At 37.8% G+C, this 14,133-nt stretch overlaps 1 protein-coding gene across 2 annotated transcripts in view; it reads right to left on the reverse strand.

The window, feature by feature from the left end:
- Positions 1–5,301: 5,301 nt before the first annotated feature.
- The window catches only part of LOC126381758 (uncharacterized), a 60,809-nt gene continuing 51,977 nt past the window's right edge, over positions 5,302–14,133 (reverse strand). For both annotated transcript variants that reach the window (XM_050031229.1, XM_050031228.1), the window contains 8 exons: positions 11,314–11,442; positions 10,903–11,078; positions 10,255–10,388; positions 9,733–9,872; positions 9,502–9,583; positions 9,045–9,189; positions 8,063–8,276; positions 5,302–6,874 (listed from right to left, as the gene is read on the reverse strand). In XM_050031229.1, the coding sequence (XP_049887186.1) occupies positions 6,723–6,874; positions 8,063–8,276; positions 9,045–9,189; positions 9,502–9,583; positions 9,733–9,872; positions 10,255–10,388; positions 10,903–11,078; positions 11,314–11,442 (1,172 nt within the window). In that variant the 3' untranslated portion in view covers positions 5,302–6,722. The remainder of the gene's footprint in view (positions 6,875–8,062; positions 8,277–9,044; positions 9,190–9,501; positions 9,584–9,732; positions 9,873–10,254; positions 10,389–10,902; positions 11,079–11,313; positions 11,443–14,133) is intronic.

Below are 14,133 nucleotides of genomic sequence, written 5' to 3' on the forward strand. Positions count from 1 at the left end.
TCGTGCCAACAAGGTAAATTACCGAAAAATATTAAATTTAAAATTTTAAGATGCATCTGTAAAAATATTATATTGCAATTTAAGTAGCATTTCTATCGATTTATCATAATAACAGGGCAATGTTTTTAAATATTTTATCTTTCATAAGCATAAAGATTCGTTGCTACATAACTACGAATCTACGGCGGCGTACGGTGCGTAGCTGCTACGAAAAAACCCATTTTTGTGTTGATGTACCACCGACTAAGTAAATGTTATTGGAGTAATCTATCATAAAGTCATTGATAACAAATAATGTATTATTTTAACTGGAAAGATAGTGACCGATTACCAACAAGGTACTACCGAGGGCCTTAATACCTACTCACGAGTTGGATATCGTACTTCATCCCGAGTATAATAAATAATAATAATACACCATCAAATAAAACAGCTACCAGTTTTGAATAGGTACTTAATCATTTTCATATAAATCGCGTAAGTACAACAAAAAGGCGAATCACGCGCGATTGTAATGACGAATGAAGGATATCAAATTGAAATATACAGGGTGGCCCAGAAGTTCAGGTTCAAAATAAAAAAATAGATAGAAGGGCTCATTAGCTACCAGAAACACCCCCATGTATGTTCAGCAATTATTTACGGTTTAGGAGATATGACCTATTTTGTACCTTTTTCTAGATTTTCTACCTTACTTCAGAAATAATCATTTTGTCGCTATCCCTTTCTTAATAATTATTTTATTTGACTTCACAACTATGCCTGAGGCTGTGTACCGCTCAATCAAAGATAAATCAAAGTCAAATCAAAAATAAAAAAAAAAGTTATCGGAAGTCAAAGTGAGAATTCGAGCAAAATTGTTACAGTTGTTAATAATTCGCCAAAGAATAATAAACACATGAGATTGTCATGGATCCTGAAAGTATTTCTAAAAACTGCTCCATTTAATAGGCTTTTAGAAACATCCAAAAAACGTACCCTTTATACGGGCAAAAAACTAAGTAATTTGACCTCAAATATTGCAGGAAAGATTTGAAGGAAAATTTGACATTCTCATACAAGGTAGCTGCTTCTTTCTAACGTTGTTAAAGGTGCTCAAAGACAGATTTTATTTTAGTATCCACGTAATTACTTTATCCTTTATAGTCATGCCATTTTCAAATCACTAGTAACGTTTTGTAAGCTTGTATATAAAAAAACTTTTTATTTAAGTAATGATAATTTTTAATTGTATGGTCCCGGTCTCCCGGTTATGAGCCGTAAAATACCTCTGCCAACCCGCAGTGGAACAGGTTGGTGGAGTATGCCCCCCCCCATTACTTTTTCACAACGCAACGTCCATAGATGAGTTTTGAAATTTACTCAATCTATCATAGCACGTTGTTATCAACGTCGTACTTTCGAAACTACCTACTATTTTAATTACTTATCTGTTTTGTTTTTCTTATTGTCTAGCATCTGGCGGGTTCTATCAAACTTATATATTTAGGAACAAAGAAAAAATCGTAACTTACTGTGTCTCTCTTCTTCTCTTCTCTTCTTCTTATAGGGCTCTAATAACAGATTTCCACTCCTCGCGATCATTTGCAGCCTCTGTAGCTTGCTCCCATGATATGCCGATAGGATACGACGATAGATGAAATTACCTATTGGTCGATTTATTTATTTTCTATGCAGAACCCTGATTTAAACCGATACGGTAATTAGGTACCTGATCTTGCAACTCAAATAACTTCATTAATGTCTACATAAAATTTAAATCTACTTTTGATTAAACCTATGGTATCTTCAGATTCCATCGGGAAAGCAAATACAATACAATGTTGATTGAAAGTTTTCTGCTACTCATTTCATTATCCGGTAAGTTTTACTCTAACATGAAATATTGTAAACAGTCAAACAAATAGACTATCAATCATTTAAACATCTGAAAAATAAAAATGGCCTGCGGGGTAACAAGGCCTCATTGAATCATACATACATGAACTGCCTATATACGTCCCACTTCTGGGTACAGGCCTCCCCACAATCAACCGGAGGGGGAATCAATTCATCTAAATTAGTAATATTGCTATTTGACATATTTTGTCGACATTGCGCACTTACTTTTAAACGCGCAAATGTCAAATTATGATATTGCTTTTTGAGACGAATTGATTCAATGTGGCCAAGGGAGCCAAACGAGTATTGGTATATCCCGACTGAATCAATGTTCGCAGCATTTTTACATTTGATATGCCTTCCGAAGCACGGAGTAATGTCCTTACCAAACATACGAGTCTCACAAAGTGATTTCGACAATGTGTCCAGATGATAAATTATTCCTCATCATTAATATAATAGTCACACTCTTGTCAGTGTAGCATTCTCCATGCTACTTATATAGGGAAAAATATGGCAGTGGTTTCCCTATTGCCTTCCGCCCCGCAGTACTCTGTCTGACGCGAGCGGGAAGGCGCCCAGAGTAGTCTATTTCAAAACCGGACTCCTGTCCTCCGCCTCTGAATAGTACTGACAGTTACTAGTGCCCTCTGTCAGACATATAAGTCTATATATAAGGCACTTGAAAATAGTAACCAGACGCCTATAAATTAAAGAAAATCATCGTAAAATTATGAATTCACTTTTTTTAAATAAGTACGTATTTCAGGTTCTCTAGCACAAGGCGGAACCGCCACTGTGAATATTACTCTCAATACGAAATGGAGTTTCGATGGTTTGAATTACGAGTATATGTATGAATACGCTGATGTTCATAGCAAACGTGAATTACGCACATGCGCTGGTGAGTGGATCAGGTGCACACTCAGAATGTAAGTTTGTATCACTACAGTAACTCTGTCTTGATTGGAGCTTAGATAGATATGAGACCTAGGCAAGAACAATAAATTTATCCCGGGGATGGAAGAAGAAACTTACGTGTCGTACAAGTTTACAGAAGTGGCGTGTGAGAATCGCCTCACAGGAACCGTTTATAATGTCGCGGGAATTAGACCTAGGCTTACATAAGCGACTAAACGCAATCTATAATTGTTCTCCCCTTCTACTCAAGCAGTGGCTATAATATTTTCATTCACAAAAATATTTTTTTAGACCTTATCTGCAAAAAGTATGCGCCATCGACTATTATGATAGAACGTACAGAAATTACTACAGTATATGCGAAATCGAGTACGTGAACTGCTACGATATCATCCGAAATTGGTACAGTTACCCTAACAGATATACTTTAAGTAAGTATTATTTTATTATAAGTATTTATAAACGAGTAATTATAATCCACGCAGTTTTATACAAATACATAGACTCGTGCTAGTGGTCCAGGAGTCGAGTCATAACTTCATATGTAAGTAATCAGGATGACAACTTACAACTAATGGACCGATAGGTAGCTCATTTAGAGGAACGTTTGATTCTCACTGTAAGGTCGCAGGTTCCAATCCTAAGTGTTGGCCTAAACCAATTGTTTTCGAATTCATTTTTGGATACATGATTAAAACGTTCTCAGCGGCGAAGGAAAACATCGTGAAGAAATGTAAACTGTATTGGGCTTGTACGGCCTCCGTGGTCCAGTGGTTGAGCGTTGGGCTCACGATCCGGAGGCCCCGGGTTCGAATCCCGGTGGGGACATATCGCAAAAATCACTTTGTGATCCCTAGTTTGGTTAGGACATTACAGGCTGATCACCTGATTGTCCGAAAGTAAGATGATCCGTACTTCGGAAGGCACGTTAAGCCGTTGGTCCCGGTTACTACTTACCGATGTAAGTATGTAGTCGTTACATGAGTCATGTCAGGGGCCTTTGGTGGCTTAATAATAACCCTGACACCAGGGTTGATGAGGCTGGTATTCCACCTCACAATCCACACGATAAGAAGATTGGGCTTGTGGTTGTCACTTCGCGAGTGGAAGGACAAACAGTCGCTTCTGTAAAAACATGGACCTGTCGAATCTTCGGGGCCTGATGATTTGACAGCAGAACTGGGAAGCTAATGCTCCATAATAAGGAAATAACGGGTGACGTAGAATTAAAAACAGCTGAACCAAGTCTTAGATAATTGATCGAAAAGTTTGTCTATAAGTAGACAAAAATACACGCTTAATGTGTTGGTAAGTACTTACGTTACAATTTTTCTACGTGTGTGTTTTATTTTTGTCTACAATTGGGCTCAGGGTTCTTCAGGTGGGTGACTGAATAAAGGGTTATGGATCATACTCCACCAAAACGTCTGTGTGTTGAGTAATTATTTTATTATTTTAAATATTAACCTTTTTTCAGACACCCGGTTATTTGAAGGATATGGCAATAATTGCGCTGAAGGATGGGCAATGAACAGCGGTCGCCCCGCTGCCAATGGCTGAACTCTATCGAAGCTTCCTTATTACATTCTATTGAAAAGAAATCGGTGCTAATTAAACATACATCATTTAAATATATTACTGTCCCCTAAAAATCCACATTGTCGTTAGAAATACTTACTAAGTCAGCCGCCAACAATAAAATGAAAAAACTATAATCAACTACTTACATACCTTGAATGAGATCGACAAACATTATATTTACATAATTCAATTCAGTTATTATTTGACTTCTACACATGTAACATAGATGTAACATAGATTCAAGGAGTAAGCTTCTAAGCCGGTAATCGGTAACTGGCGTATAAGCTGTATGTCCATTTCACTGCCATGTGTATTCCCGCCTTTATTATTTTTCGCGAATCGTCACATTAGGTGTGGGTGTGATCGCGATGGCTGTTCGTGTAATCAATTATTTAGCTTTTGTAATGTGCATAGAAAATATGATACCAATTTATTTATGAAATCACTAGATGGCGCCATCAAACGTTACGTGTATGTACAGTCATAAGCAGTATCATGTATCCACTTTAGAACCCTGTCGCACTGTCATATTTGACATTTAATGAGACTTACGGTTTAATTTGTCAAAAAAGTTAATGTGACATGGTGTCAAAGTGTACACATATTAGTACTCGTGACCGTAACATGACATCCATCTAACCTAGAACCAAACAGGATCTTTGTTTCGGTGATGTGATTTAAGTCTTATTCACAGACTTTTAATATAACAACATGAATTACCTACGCTAAAATCTAAAAATAATATTTGCATTCTCTCACATCACTTAAAATACCTACATAATGAACACCTACCGTAGTATCTTGTAGTATTTGGGCAACCAGGTAAAATAAATAAGAAAATAAACAATGTACAAGTATATTTCATTAAATCATTGTATAAATTAGAACTAATAGTGAAAAATAAATACGTATGTCCATATTTATTTTTAATACTATGTAAAATAGAAGTCTCAAGTTGGGTTTAGAGAAACATTCACAGACAGGGCTAGGTAGATAGCCAATTATTAATTTCTTGCATGTAATATCGACTTCTTATGATATTAAACATTTCTGCAAAACCCAACTGAAAGTTCAGAAGACATGCACAGAGTAATTAAAGAATTCGGCGCCGTATAAAAAGTAATACAAAGTATTTACAATAATACGCATAGAACAAGCTGACACGTAAGTCTAAAATAAATAAATTATAAGTTATATTGTATTCATTAGTAATATACCTAGGGCTACATTACAAAAGATTTTATACTTCGTCAAAACCTGATTCAGAATAATCCCACGAAATGACCCAGCAATGGGCTCGAGGGAGCATTTGTAGGGAGTATTCCAAAAGTAAATATTATTTTAGATGAGTATCGACTCAATAATTGTACAAAACACTGGTACCTATTATAATAAATAACCTATAAACTACAATTAATAAATGCATTACATTTTATTTCTAGAATTACACTTAATTGTCTGCCTATTATTTTATTAGACTTATTGTAACTTAAAGTGTGGAAAATCTCCAAACATATCAGCGTCAATTGGCAATGATAGCAGATACTATTATAAAATACATAAGAGTTTGATATTCAGTCCATCATTATTATTATTCTGGGAAAAATAAATAAATGAGGGTATCATCGAATTTCGTCATCGATTGAATGAATGCGATGAGATGACCATTATAAAAGTTTACAAAACATATTGCAGGAGTAAAACCTTATTTTCCTACTACCTGCGCATTTTCAAACTTCATATTACCTTCTGCTGAACGACTTGTAGACATGCACGTTCGTATATTATTATCTACTTTAATATTAATAAATGCAATCAATAAATGCAGTCAATTATACCTATATAAATGCATAAGACGCGGTGGTTATACGGCAATCAGTGCCATAGCCGCATTTGTACAGAACACACCACGGCAAGTGTGTATAGATCTTAGTGTGATAATGTTGAACGGAAGGTTATGTTTCCATGGAATATTTTAATAAACATCATTCATTATCACAAAAAGGACGGAAGGGTTATATTGATACAGACTTGAGGCGGGAAGGCGATAAATGGTCCTTGGCTTCTGATACTTGAAAATTCTTAAAGTTTGACAAATTGGATTTGTTGTTGAATCACTAACTATAACTATAGCATGAAATTATACTGACCCACATAATAATAGATGGAAGCAACGAACTGTCAAAAACTGTTTTACGAGCTTGGTCAATCTTAAACTTGATTTTAGCGGTATTGTTTTCAGTAACTTTAAAAAAACAAAGTTGAGTTTAAATAGAAGAGAAGGGCCACACGTCGCCTTAAAAGTATTGGTGGTACAATCGCCTCTTGAGTGAGAATGTTTACGACAAATGCTTGGGTGGTGCCAGCCACTTGCGCATGTAGTAGCAGAAGATGGTCGCGATGTACATCAGGACCAGCAGCGCACACGCAACTCCCAGCAGTAGCACCGACGCCTTGCTCGGACACGGCTCCACAATAGTCACTGTTTTTTCTGAAAAAAAATAAAATAAAATATGTTTAAGTTGTATGAATATAATGGAAATTCAGGAAACAATAATAAATTATAATTTATTTATATTTTAAAGCAAGCAGTGGCTGCAGTCGTCTTTGATTACTTGTGGCTCTGCCCACCCCATTAGGGATTACGGGCGTGAGTTTATGTATGTATGTATGTTATATTTTAAAATATAAATAATTGCAATGTGGCTCTTTATACACTGCACAGTATTATATATATATAAAAAATACAATATAAGTGTGTCTTTTTTTATTTTCTGTGAATAGTTGATGCAGAGATCACTCATGATATTATAATGAATATAGAATACATTTTGTTAAGTCTGTGTGTAAAAGTAACGGCAATTAGTTGATAAAAATATAAAAAAAAACTCGCATTGGCTTAGGCTTACACAGTAGTCGTCGGCCCTGTGTGCGATTTTTGTAAATGAGTGTATAAGGTCTCTTACTCACGACCATCACTCTTCTTACTGGCAGTTAGTATAAAATGAATTAACGGCCTTGGATTATTAATGGCCGGGATTGGATTGGACGGCCTCTGTGGTCCAGTGGTTGAGCGGTCGGACCACAATCCGGAGGTCTTGGGTTCGAATTCCGATGGAGACATATCACAAGAAACACTTTGTGATCCATGCAGTGCCCTATTGCGTGCTGATCACCCGATTGTCCGAAAATAATATGATCCATGCTTCTGAGGGCACGTTTAGCAGTCGGTCCCAGCGACAATTTCAGTAAATAAGTAGTCGTTACATGAGTCATGTTAGGGACTTTTGGCAGCTCAATAGGAGCTCTGAGGCCAGGGTTGATGAGGTCGATCACTGACCGCACAACCCATGCGAGAGAAGTATAAATTGAAAAAAAACTGATCAAAGGCTTTTATATTTTACCTTAGTAAGTTTTTCTTTTTAGAAGTACTTAATTAACATGAATGAAATGAGAATGTTTGTAACCGACAGAGGGATTGTGTCATCTAACATGATGGACTAATGTTATGGGCGATAGGCTGATCCCTTATCACCATAAGGTTCATCATATCCAGCTTACGACATCGTATCAACAGTGGCTGCAAGTTGTCTTTGATTACTTGTGGCTCTGCCCACCCCATTAGGGATTACGGGCGTGAGTTTATGTATGTATGTATGTATGTTAATTAACAACTTACCACCAAAGCTAGTTTCGGAAGCGGTGCCACCCGGTTTATCAGAGCGAAGGAAGTCAGTGCTCTGGCGCTCGTCGCCGAAATCAAGCACGATGATCTCTTGCGAGATATTCATGTCTTCCTCTTGCGCGTGTGCCTCGCCGGCCTCTGCACGCGGCACTGAACGCTTCCTCCTACCCCATGACTCCACAGACTCTCTGCCCCATTCGCACACCGCCTGGAAATCAAGAGTAAAATCGTCTTGTCAAATAAAGTCCATTTGTTATAAAATCTTTTTGTCGAAGAAAGTAGACTTTTTAGCCTTAACTCAAAAAAGAAATAAAAAATACTGTCATTAGATAATTAATGAAAACACGTGTTCAATACCAGCTAAATTTTATAAGATCATCCAAGTTTCGCAACTCTTAAGGCGCGCTGGAGCAGCATAATTATGAAGAAGAAGAAAACAAACGAGATGGAAATCGATAAATACTTGAAGCTCCACAACTCGTTATTATATACGAGTGGTAAATAACCAAAACTCGATATCTATATAAATAAATTAAACGCATGCTGTGGGATAATATTGCAGAATGTTTGTAATCGTCTATCAGTAACAAAATATAGAACACAGGTACCTACTTAAATATTTCAATCAACGTAAGGTGTTCCATGTCTGCTCAGGATACTTCAATAATAATGAATCCAAATTAAGATGTGTAACTAATAAGCAGGTTTCTTTTAATTTGTAATTAGTATAGTAAGTCTTGGAATGTTATTTAAAACTACTATATGAAAGTGATTGTTTCTCAATAAGCGAATCAAACGTATTCTTTTGAGAAATAAAGTATCTTAAACCTTAAAATAGAATTGACGATTCAAAGTGTAACCTACTGAATAAAGATATTTTTGAATTTGAATGAGTAACAAAATATAACCCCCGTAGTCAGGTTACATTAATTACATTGCGAGGTTTCCAGATAATTCGTTTAGGATAGATACTTACAGGCTCACAAGGCCCAAGACAGTACTTGACGTTGCACTGGAAGATGACGCCGTAGGACTCCGTGAATCTGAAGGCTTCGTATACCGACTGTAGGGCGTTCCCGTCCGGAGTGAAGGCCGGGAATATGGATGGGTCCACAGGACAACTGCGAAACAATATTTTAATTAGTACCTTATCGATAAATGAACTCACGCAAGGCCCTATCAACCCCAATAGGAAAGTTATATTTTAAATGGCATAATTATTTTATTTTTTTTTACTTAAAATGCGCCAACGTATAGGTATATAATACTCGTAATGATCAGCATGTTCAAAAGTCAACTTTTATAACAACCTCATCGAATATTCAAAGGCTTTTTCTTCTGCCTATGACTGTATATCTGTTTATTGTATAAAATAAATAAGGAACATAATAATATTTAAACAGTATTATCTCATAGCCATTTTCCACACTTACCCCTCATCATCAATAATCTGGAATGTACTCTTGGAGTCCTTAGCCATCGCCACACAGCTGCGGGCGAAGATGCCATATGGAGCTGTGGAAGATAACAAGTTTCTAATAAGTACCTAGATAAGTAGGTTAACAGATAGCACATCTTTTTCTTACTTACATCTCGGGATATTACCGGATAAGTTATAACGACCATCTCAATAGGTAATCGGTAGTTAAAAGAGTTGTACTCACTGTCCTCTGGGATCTCGATGCGGAAGGTGAGCCGGTCCCCAATGCGCACTGTCTCCACCTCGCGCTGGCGACCATCCAGGATGCGGATCCTCGGAGGAGGTGCCTCCGGAGCCGCTGTGATCGAGATCATCTCCGGGTCCCTGGGGGTAAACACTTCGTTAGTATACGTCCATTAAGAAATGCCCAATATCTCAAATTAGCTTCTAAACGTTTCTCCAGTTCTGCTCCACAATGTCCAAATCCTCTGGTAGTTGCGGCTACTGAATACTGGATTAGGGACAGTACTTAAATATCGGCGCCCGAAGAACGTAATAATCTTGGATCCTGATGACTAGGTCCATAGACGCGACCAACCAGCTTACGACAGCAAAAAATAACTTCAGGACCCCAATAAAGACCCCGCCGCAGCGGTCGAAGTTTTCGTACTTTCGGAGCCTTCTGGACGCCCAATAGTTAAATAACCCGGATTTCTAGGACTTACAACACACATAACAGAACAAGAATGCCAACAACTTCGATTACCTGATGGGCACCATTCCGAAGGTAATGTTCTTGGAGCTCATGTCGTAAGTGCACTTGACCTTGTAGATTTTGTCCGCCTTGGTCATTACCACGCTGTGGTGTTGCAGCACCACTGTGTTGGAGTATACTCCAGTCTGAAATGAAATTACTAGTCAGTGAAATTAGTAGTCAGGCTAGTTACTCCCATAGTACTTGGAAAGTTAGGATAATTCCTGCAAACGCATGACGACGTAAAACAAGTGACACTCCTCATGAAAAACTTAGCATCACCAACGTGTGTCAATGTGCAACGTTTCCTAAGACTGAATCGACAAAGAACACAGATGTTCTGCGTCATCGCGCCATATTGTAACAGCAAGGACATGGAAACACATCCGTCAAATGTTTGGTTGTTATTATAATAGTTATGGACTAGAACTTCCATTTCATCTTAAACCGCGTTGAGGTCCAGTCGGAGGAGGTTGCTCCTGCACGTCTCTAAGCGACCCTACGTGTATACACGTCCGTTGGATTGAAGGGCTTTTTTGTAAATGATGACATAAAACTTACAACACTCTGCATGGTACAGTCTTGGCCCGTTATCTTGAGATACAAGTGGAAGTAGTCGCTCCATTATCCAGGTTTGCTATAATAATAATTAAAACTTACAACACTCTGCGTGTTACAGTCCTGTCCAGCCATGGTCAGGTCCAGTCGGAAGAGGTCGCTGTTGACCACGTCAATGTTGCACGTCTCGGAACGCCCCAACGCGTATATACGTCCGTTAAACGGCTTGTTTGTTCGCACTTGCACTGCGATTCGCGTATCCTTGCAGTGGACCGACACTGGAATAATATTATTTTATTGGATCATACTCAATCATATTATATGAGCAGTAATTAATATCATAAATCTTGCATATACCTAACGAAACAAACACATGTAAACCTACAGATTTTAAAGTAAGTAATTTATAAATGAATGAGATATTCTACAAAATTGTAGTTACGCATCGTAATTAAGTAGTGTTGTTTCATGTCGATTTTAAGCATTACATTTTGTAACAATAGTTTTTATTACCATCGTAACAAGTGCCAGTTTTATCACAGTTGGCATCATTCCTCGTAAGGTTGCTGGAAGTGGAAGTGTCTTGCTGATGCTCAATGGTCACAGGCAGCTCGCCACTCGGGTTGCTATTACTAGCCGGCTCTGGAACAAAAACACTAAATTACACCCTCCATCAAATTAGTCACATTACCTCACTAATGAAACACAATTACAAGTCGTAAATCCAAAGTAATCCACACTTTAAAATACGGATTACTATTTATAGGTTTCTGATTAGACAGTAGAGTCGGTACGTGGTGCGTGCATCGTCATAATCGATACAAGATTGCAGAGATGCAGCCGAGGGTTCGACGCGCAACCAACTGCAATTACGGCCCACTGCCGCTCCGAGCAATCCCAGATTTTCACACGCAATTGATAAGTACTAGACTTCGACCAACCGCCCTCTATTTTCCCGAACGAGAGTAAACTCGCATTATCATTAACTTGGCAACCGCGTTCCCTACGTACATAAACAGGCTTTACTTCTAAACTTTCGCGTAGACGTTAATTTACTGCAATTAATTACCCGGTAGAATCTAAACACGCTTGAAAGTTCCTAATGGCAATTATTATGAGAACATTCTAGCTAAATAAAAATACTATAAAAAAGTTTATAAAAGCTAATCTTATTATGAACTGATTATTATAATAACACAGGTTTTAGCCTCACCTTATGGTTGTCTAAAAGATAACCTTTATGCGATAATATTATTTGCCATGTACTTATATTTTCCTATATCTCTTCTTTTGGTATACTTAATAAAGTTATTTTTATCGTACTTGTTTTGCTGGGTCTTTCTAATAAGTCGTCGTCATACAGCTCTGACTCTAACAATGGTGACGTCACAAAGTGCTGCGATTTAGGCCGTTGACCGTCAGGCATCTCTGGACAAAGGACTGGTCGTTTTCGCCTACGATTGGTCTGTGCTTGAGTTTGTTCAGATATAGCACACAATAGCCTTAAACGGTCATTATGTGATGCTGGAGACAGTTGACCGTTGCGATGTTATCACTGTGTTGTGCTTTTCAAAATTCGCTCTAAAAGAAGGAACTATATGAAGTATATAAGTAGTTGACCTTATAGTTTATAATACTCAGTTATAGTGTGTGATATTGATAATAGTCCGTAAATATCACAAGAAACTACAAACATAATTTTCGTTAAAAACGAATCCCGTAATAACCGTAACGGCTGGAACAATGAACAAAGATTACGTATTATTAGCTGTATATTTACCGTACTAATCATTCCTAATCTTACATATTGTAAACAATAGTTCAGAAACTCTCACAATTAGCATACTACTTTTTTTCATTAGCAACTTAATGTAAACCTCGTGAAGTCGTTGAGATAACTGAATTAGTAGCCAGGCGTATGTGCAACGCTTCAACGAGTCACAGGAAGCTATTGACCATCAGATTCTCACACTCACATTGCTTTAAAAACTATAAGTACTCGGAAATGCCACGAGAACAAACTGTCCAATTAAAATATCTCAACTAAGCTGATGTGTGAAAAACTAGCGTACTAGAATAGAAACTTCTCACGTAATACAATTTATCGTCTTTTAATTTGAAATTAGACAAATATGGAAGGACTGACGCATGCCACGATGGTTGCGCTTCAAAGAGAGCGGCGGAATAAAATAACTTAGGAAAAACTATATAAGTAGGAACATAGTGACACTCACTTTGCGACGAGACACTGACCTAAACTGTAGCGGTTCTTTATGCGTATTTAGTTTCTCTTATCCGCCTTTTTATCTCAATCGTCCCTGCAAATATCCAATACCTACAATAATTCCAACGCTCAATTTCTTCGTGTCAAAGAAGATAACAATAATACACAATAAAATACGAAACATTCAATACACATTAACCCCATTCTCGCTTGTACATATCACTGTTTATCACGTCCGGCTGTGACAGCAGTTTAAGCTTAATTGCATCATAAATTGAACTATAACAGCCTCCGTGGTCTAGTGGTAAGAGCGTTAGGCTCACGATCTGGAGGTCCTGGTTCGATTCCCGATGGGGACATTGTCGAAATCACTTTGCGAGACTGTCCTTTGTTTGGTAAGGACTTTTTCAGGCTTGAATCACCTGATTGTCCGAAAAAGTAAGTTGATTCCGTGCTTCAGAGGGCACGTTAAGCCGTTGGTCCCGGCTATTAGCCGTAAAAACACCTCCACCAACCCGCAGTGGAGCAGCGTGGTGGAGTATGCTCCATACCCTCTTCGGTTGATTGAGAGGAGGCCTGTGCCCAGCAGTGGGGCGTATATAGGCTATTTATGTTATGTGTGTGTAAATTTAACTATAATCTTAGCGCTAAGATGACGAAGTGCTGGAAAAATGAACAGTGCACCAAATACGGTGGCATGACTTCGTGGTCGGAAGTGTCCGGTGCTGTATAACGGTCGACGGGATCGGCTATCGAGGGTCTATACTCAATTACTAAGACACAGCCCGTTACCGCCTGACTGGGTTCCACGGTAATAGATAAAATGCTCTTGCCTGCCTATTTATAAACTCGACGTAACCTAAGTAGGCAACAACAACGGATAGGTAATCAATTATGTGCTCCATTTTGTATTGACACATATCTTACTTAACTACCTAATCGTATACGTTTGTACCTAATATCAAATTATAACCAAGACAAAAAACGAATATTTATCGATGAACAACCGTTGTTCTGTCGAAGAATTTCTATTTGTTCCTGCTACAAGATAAAAACTTGGGAAAGGCTCGTTATAAAAAACGCTTACGTTTACTACCTAATACAGATTT

The sequence above is a fragment of the Pectinophora gossypiella genome, chromosome 3, assembly GCF_024362695.1.
Source record: "Pectinophora gossypiella chromosome 3, ilPecGoss1.1, whole genome shotgun sequence".
NCBI lineage: Eukaryota > Metazoa > Arthropoda > Insecta > Lepidoptera > Gelechiidae > Pectinophora > Pectinophora gossypiella.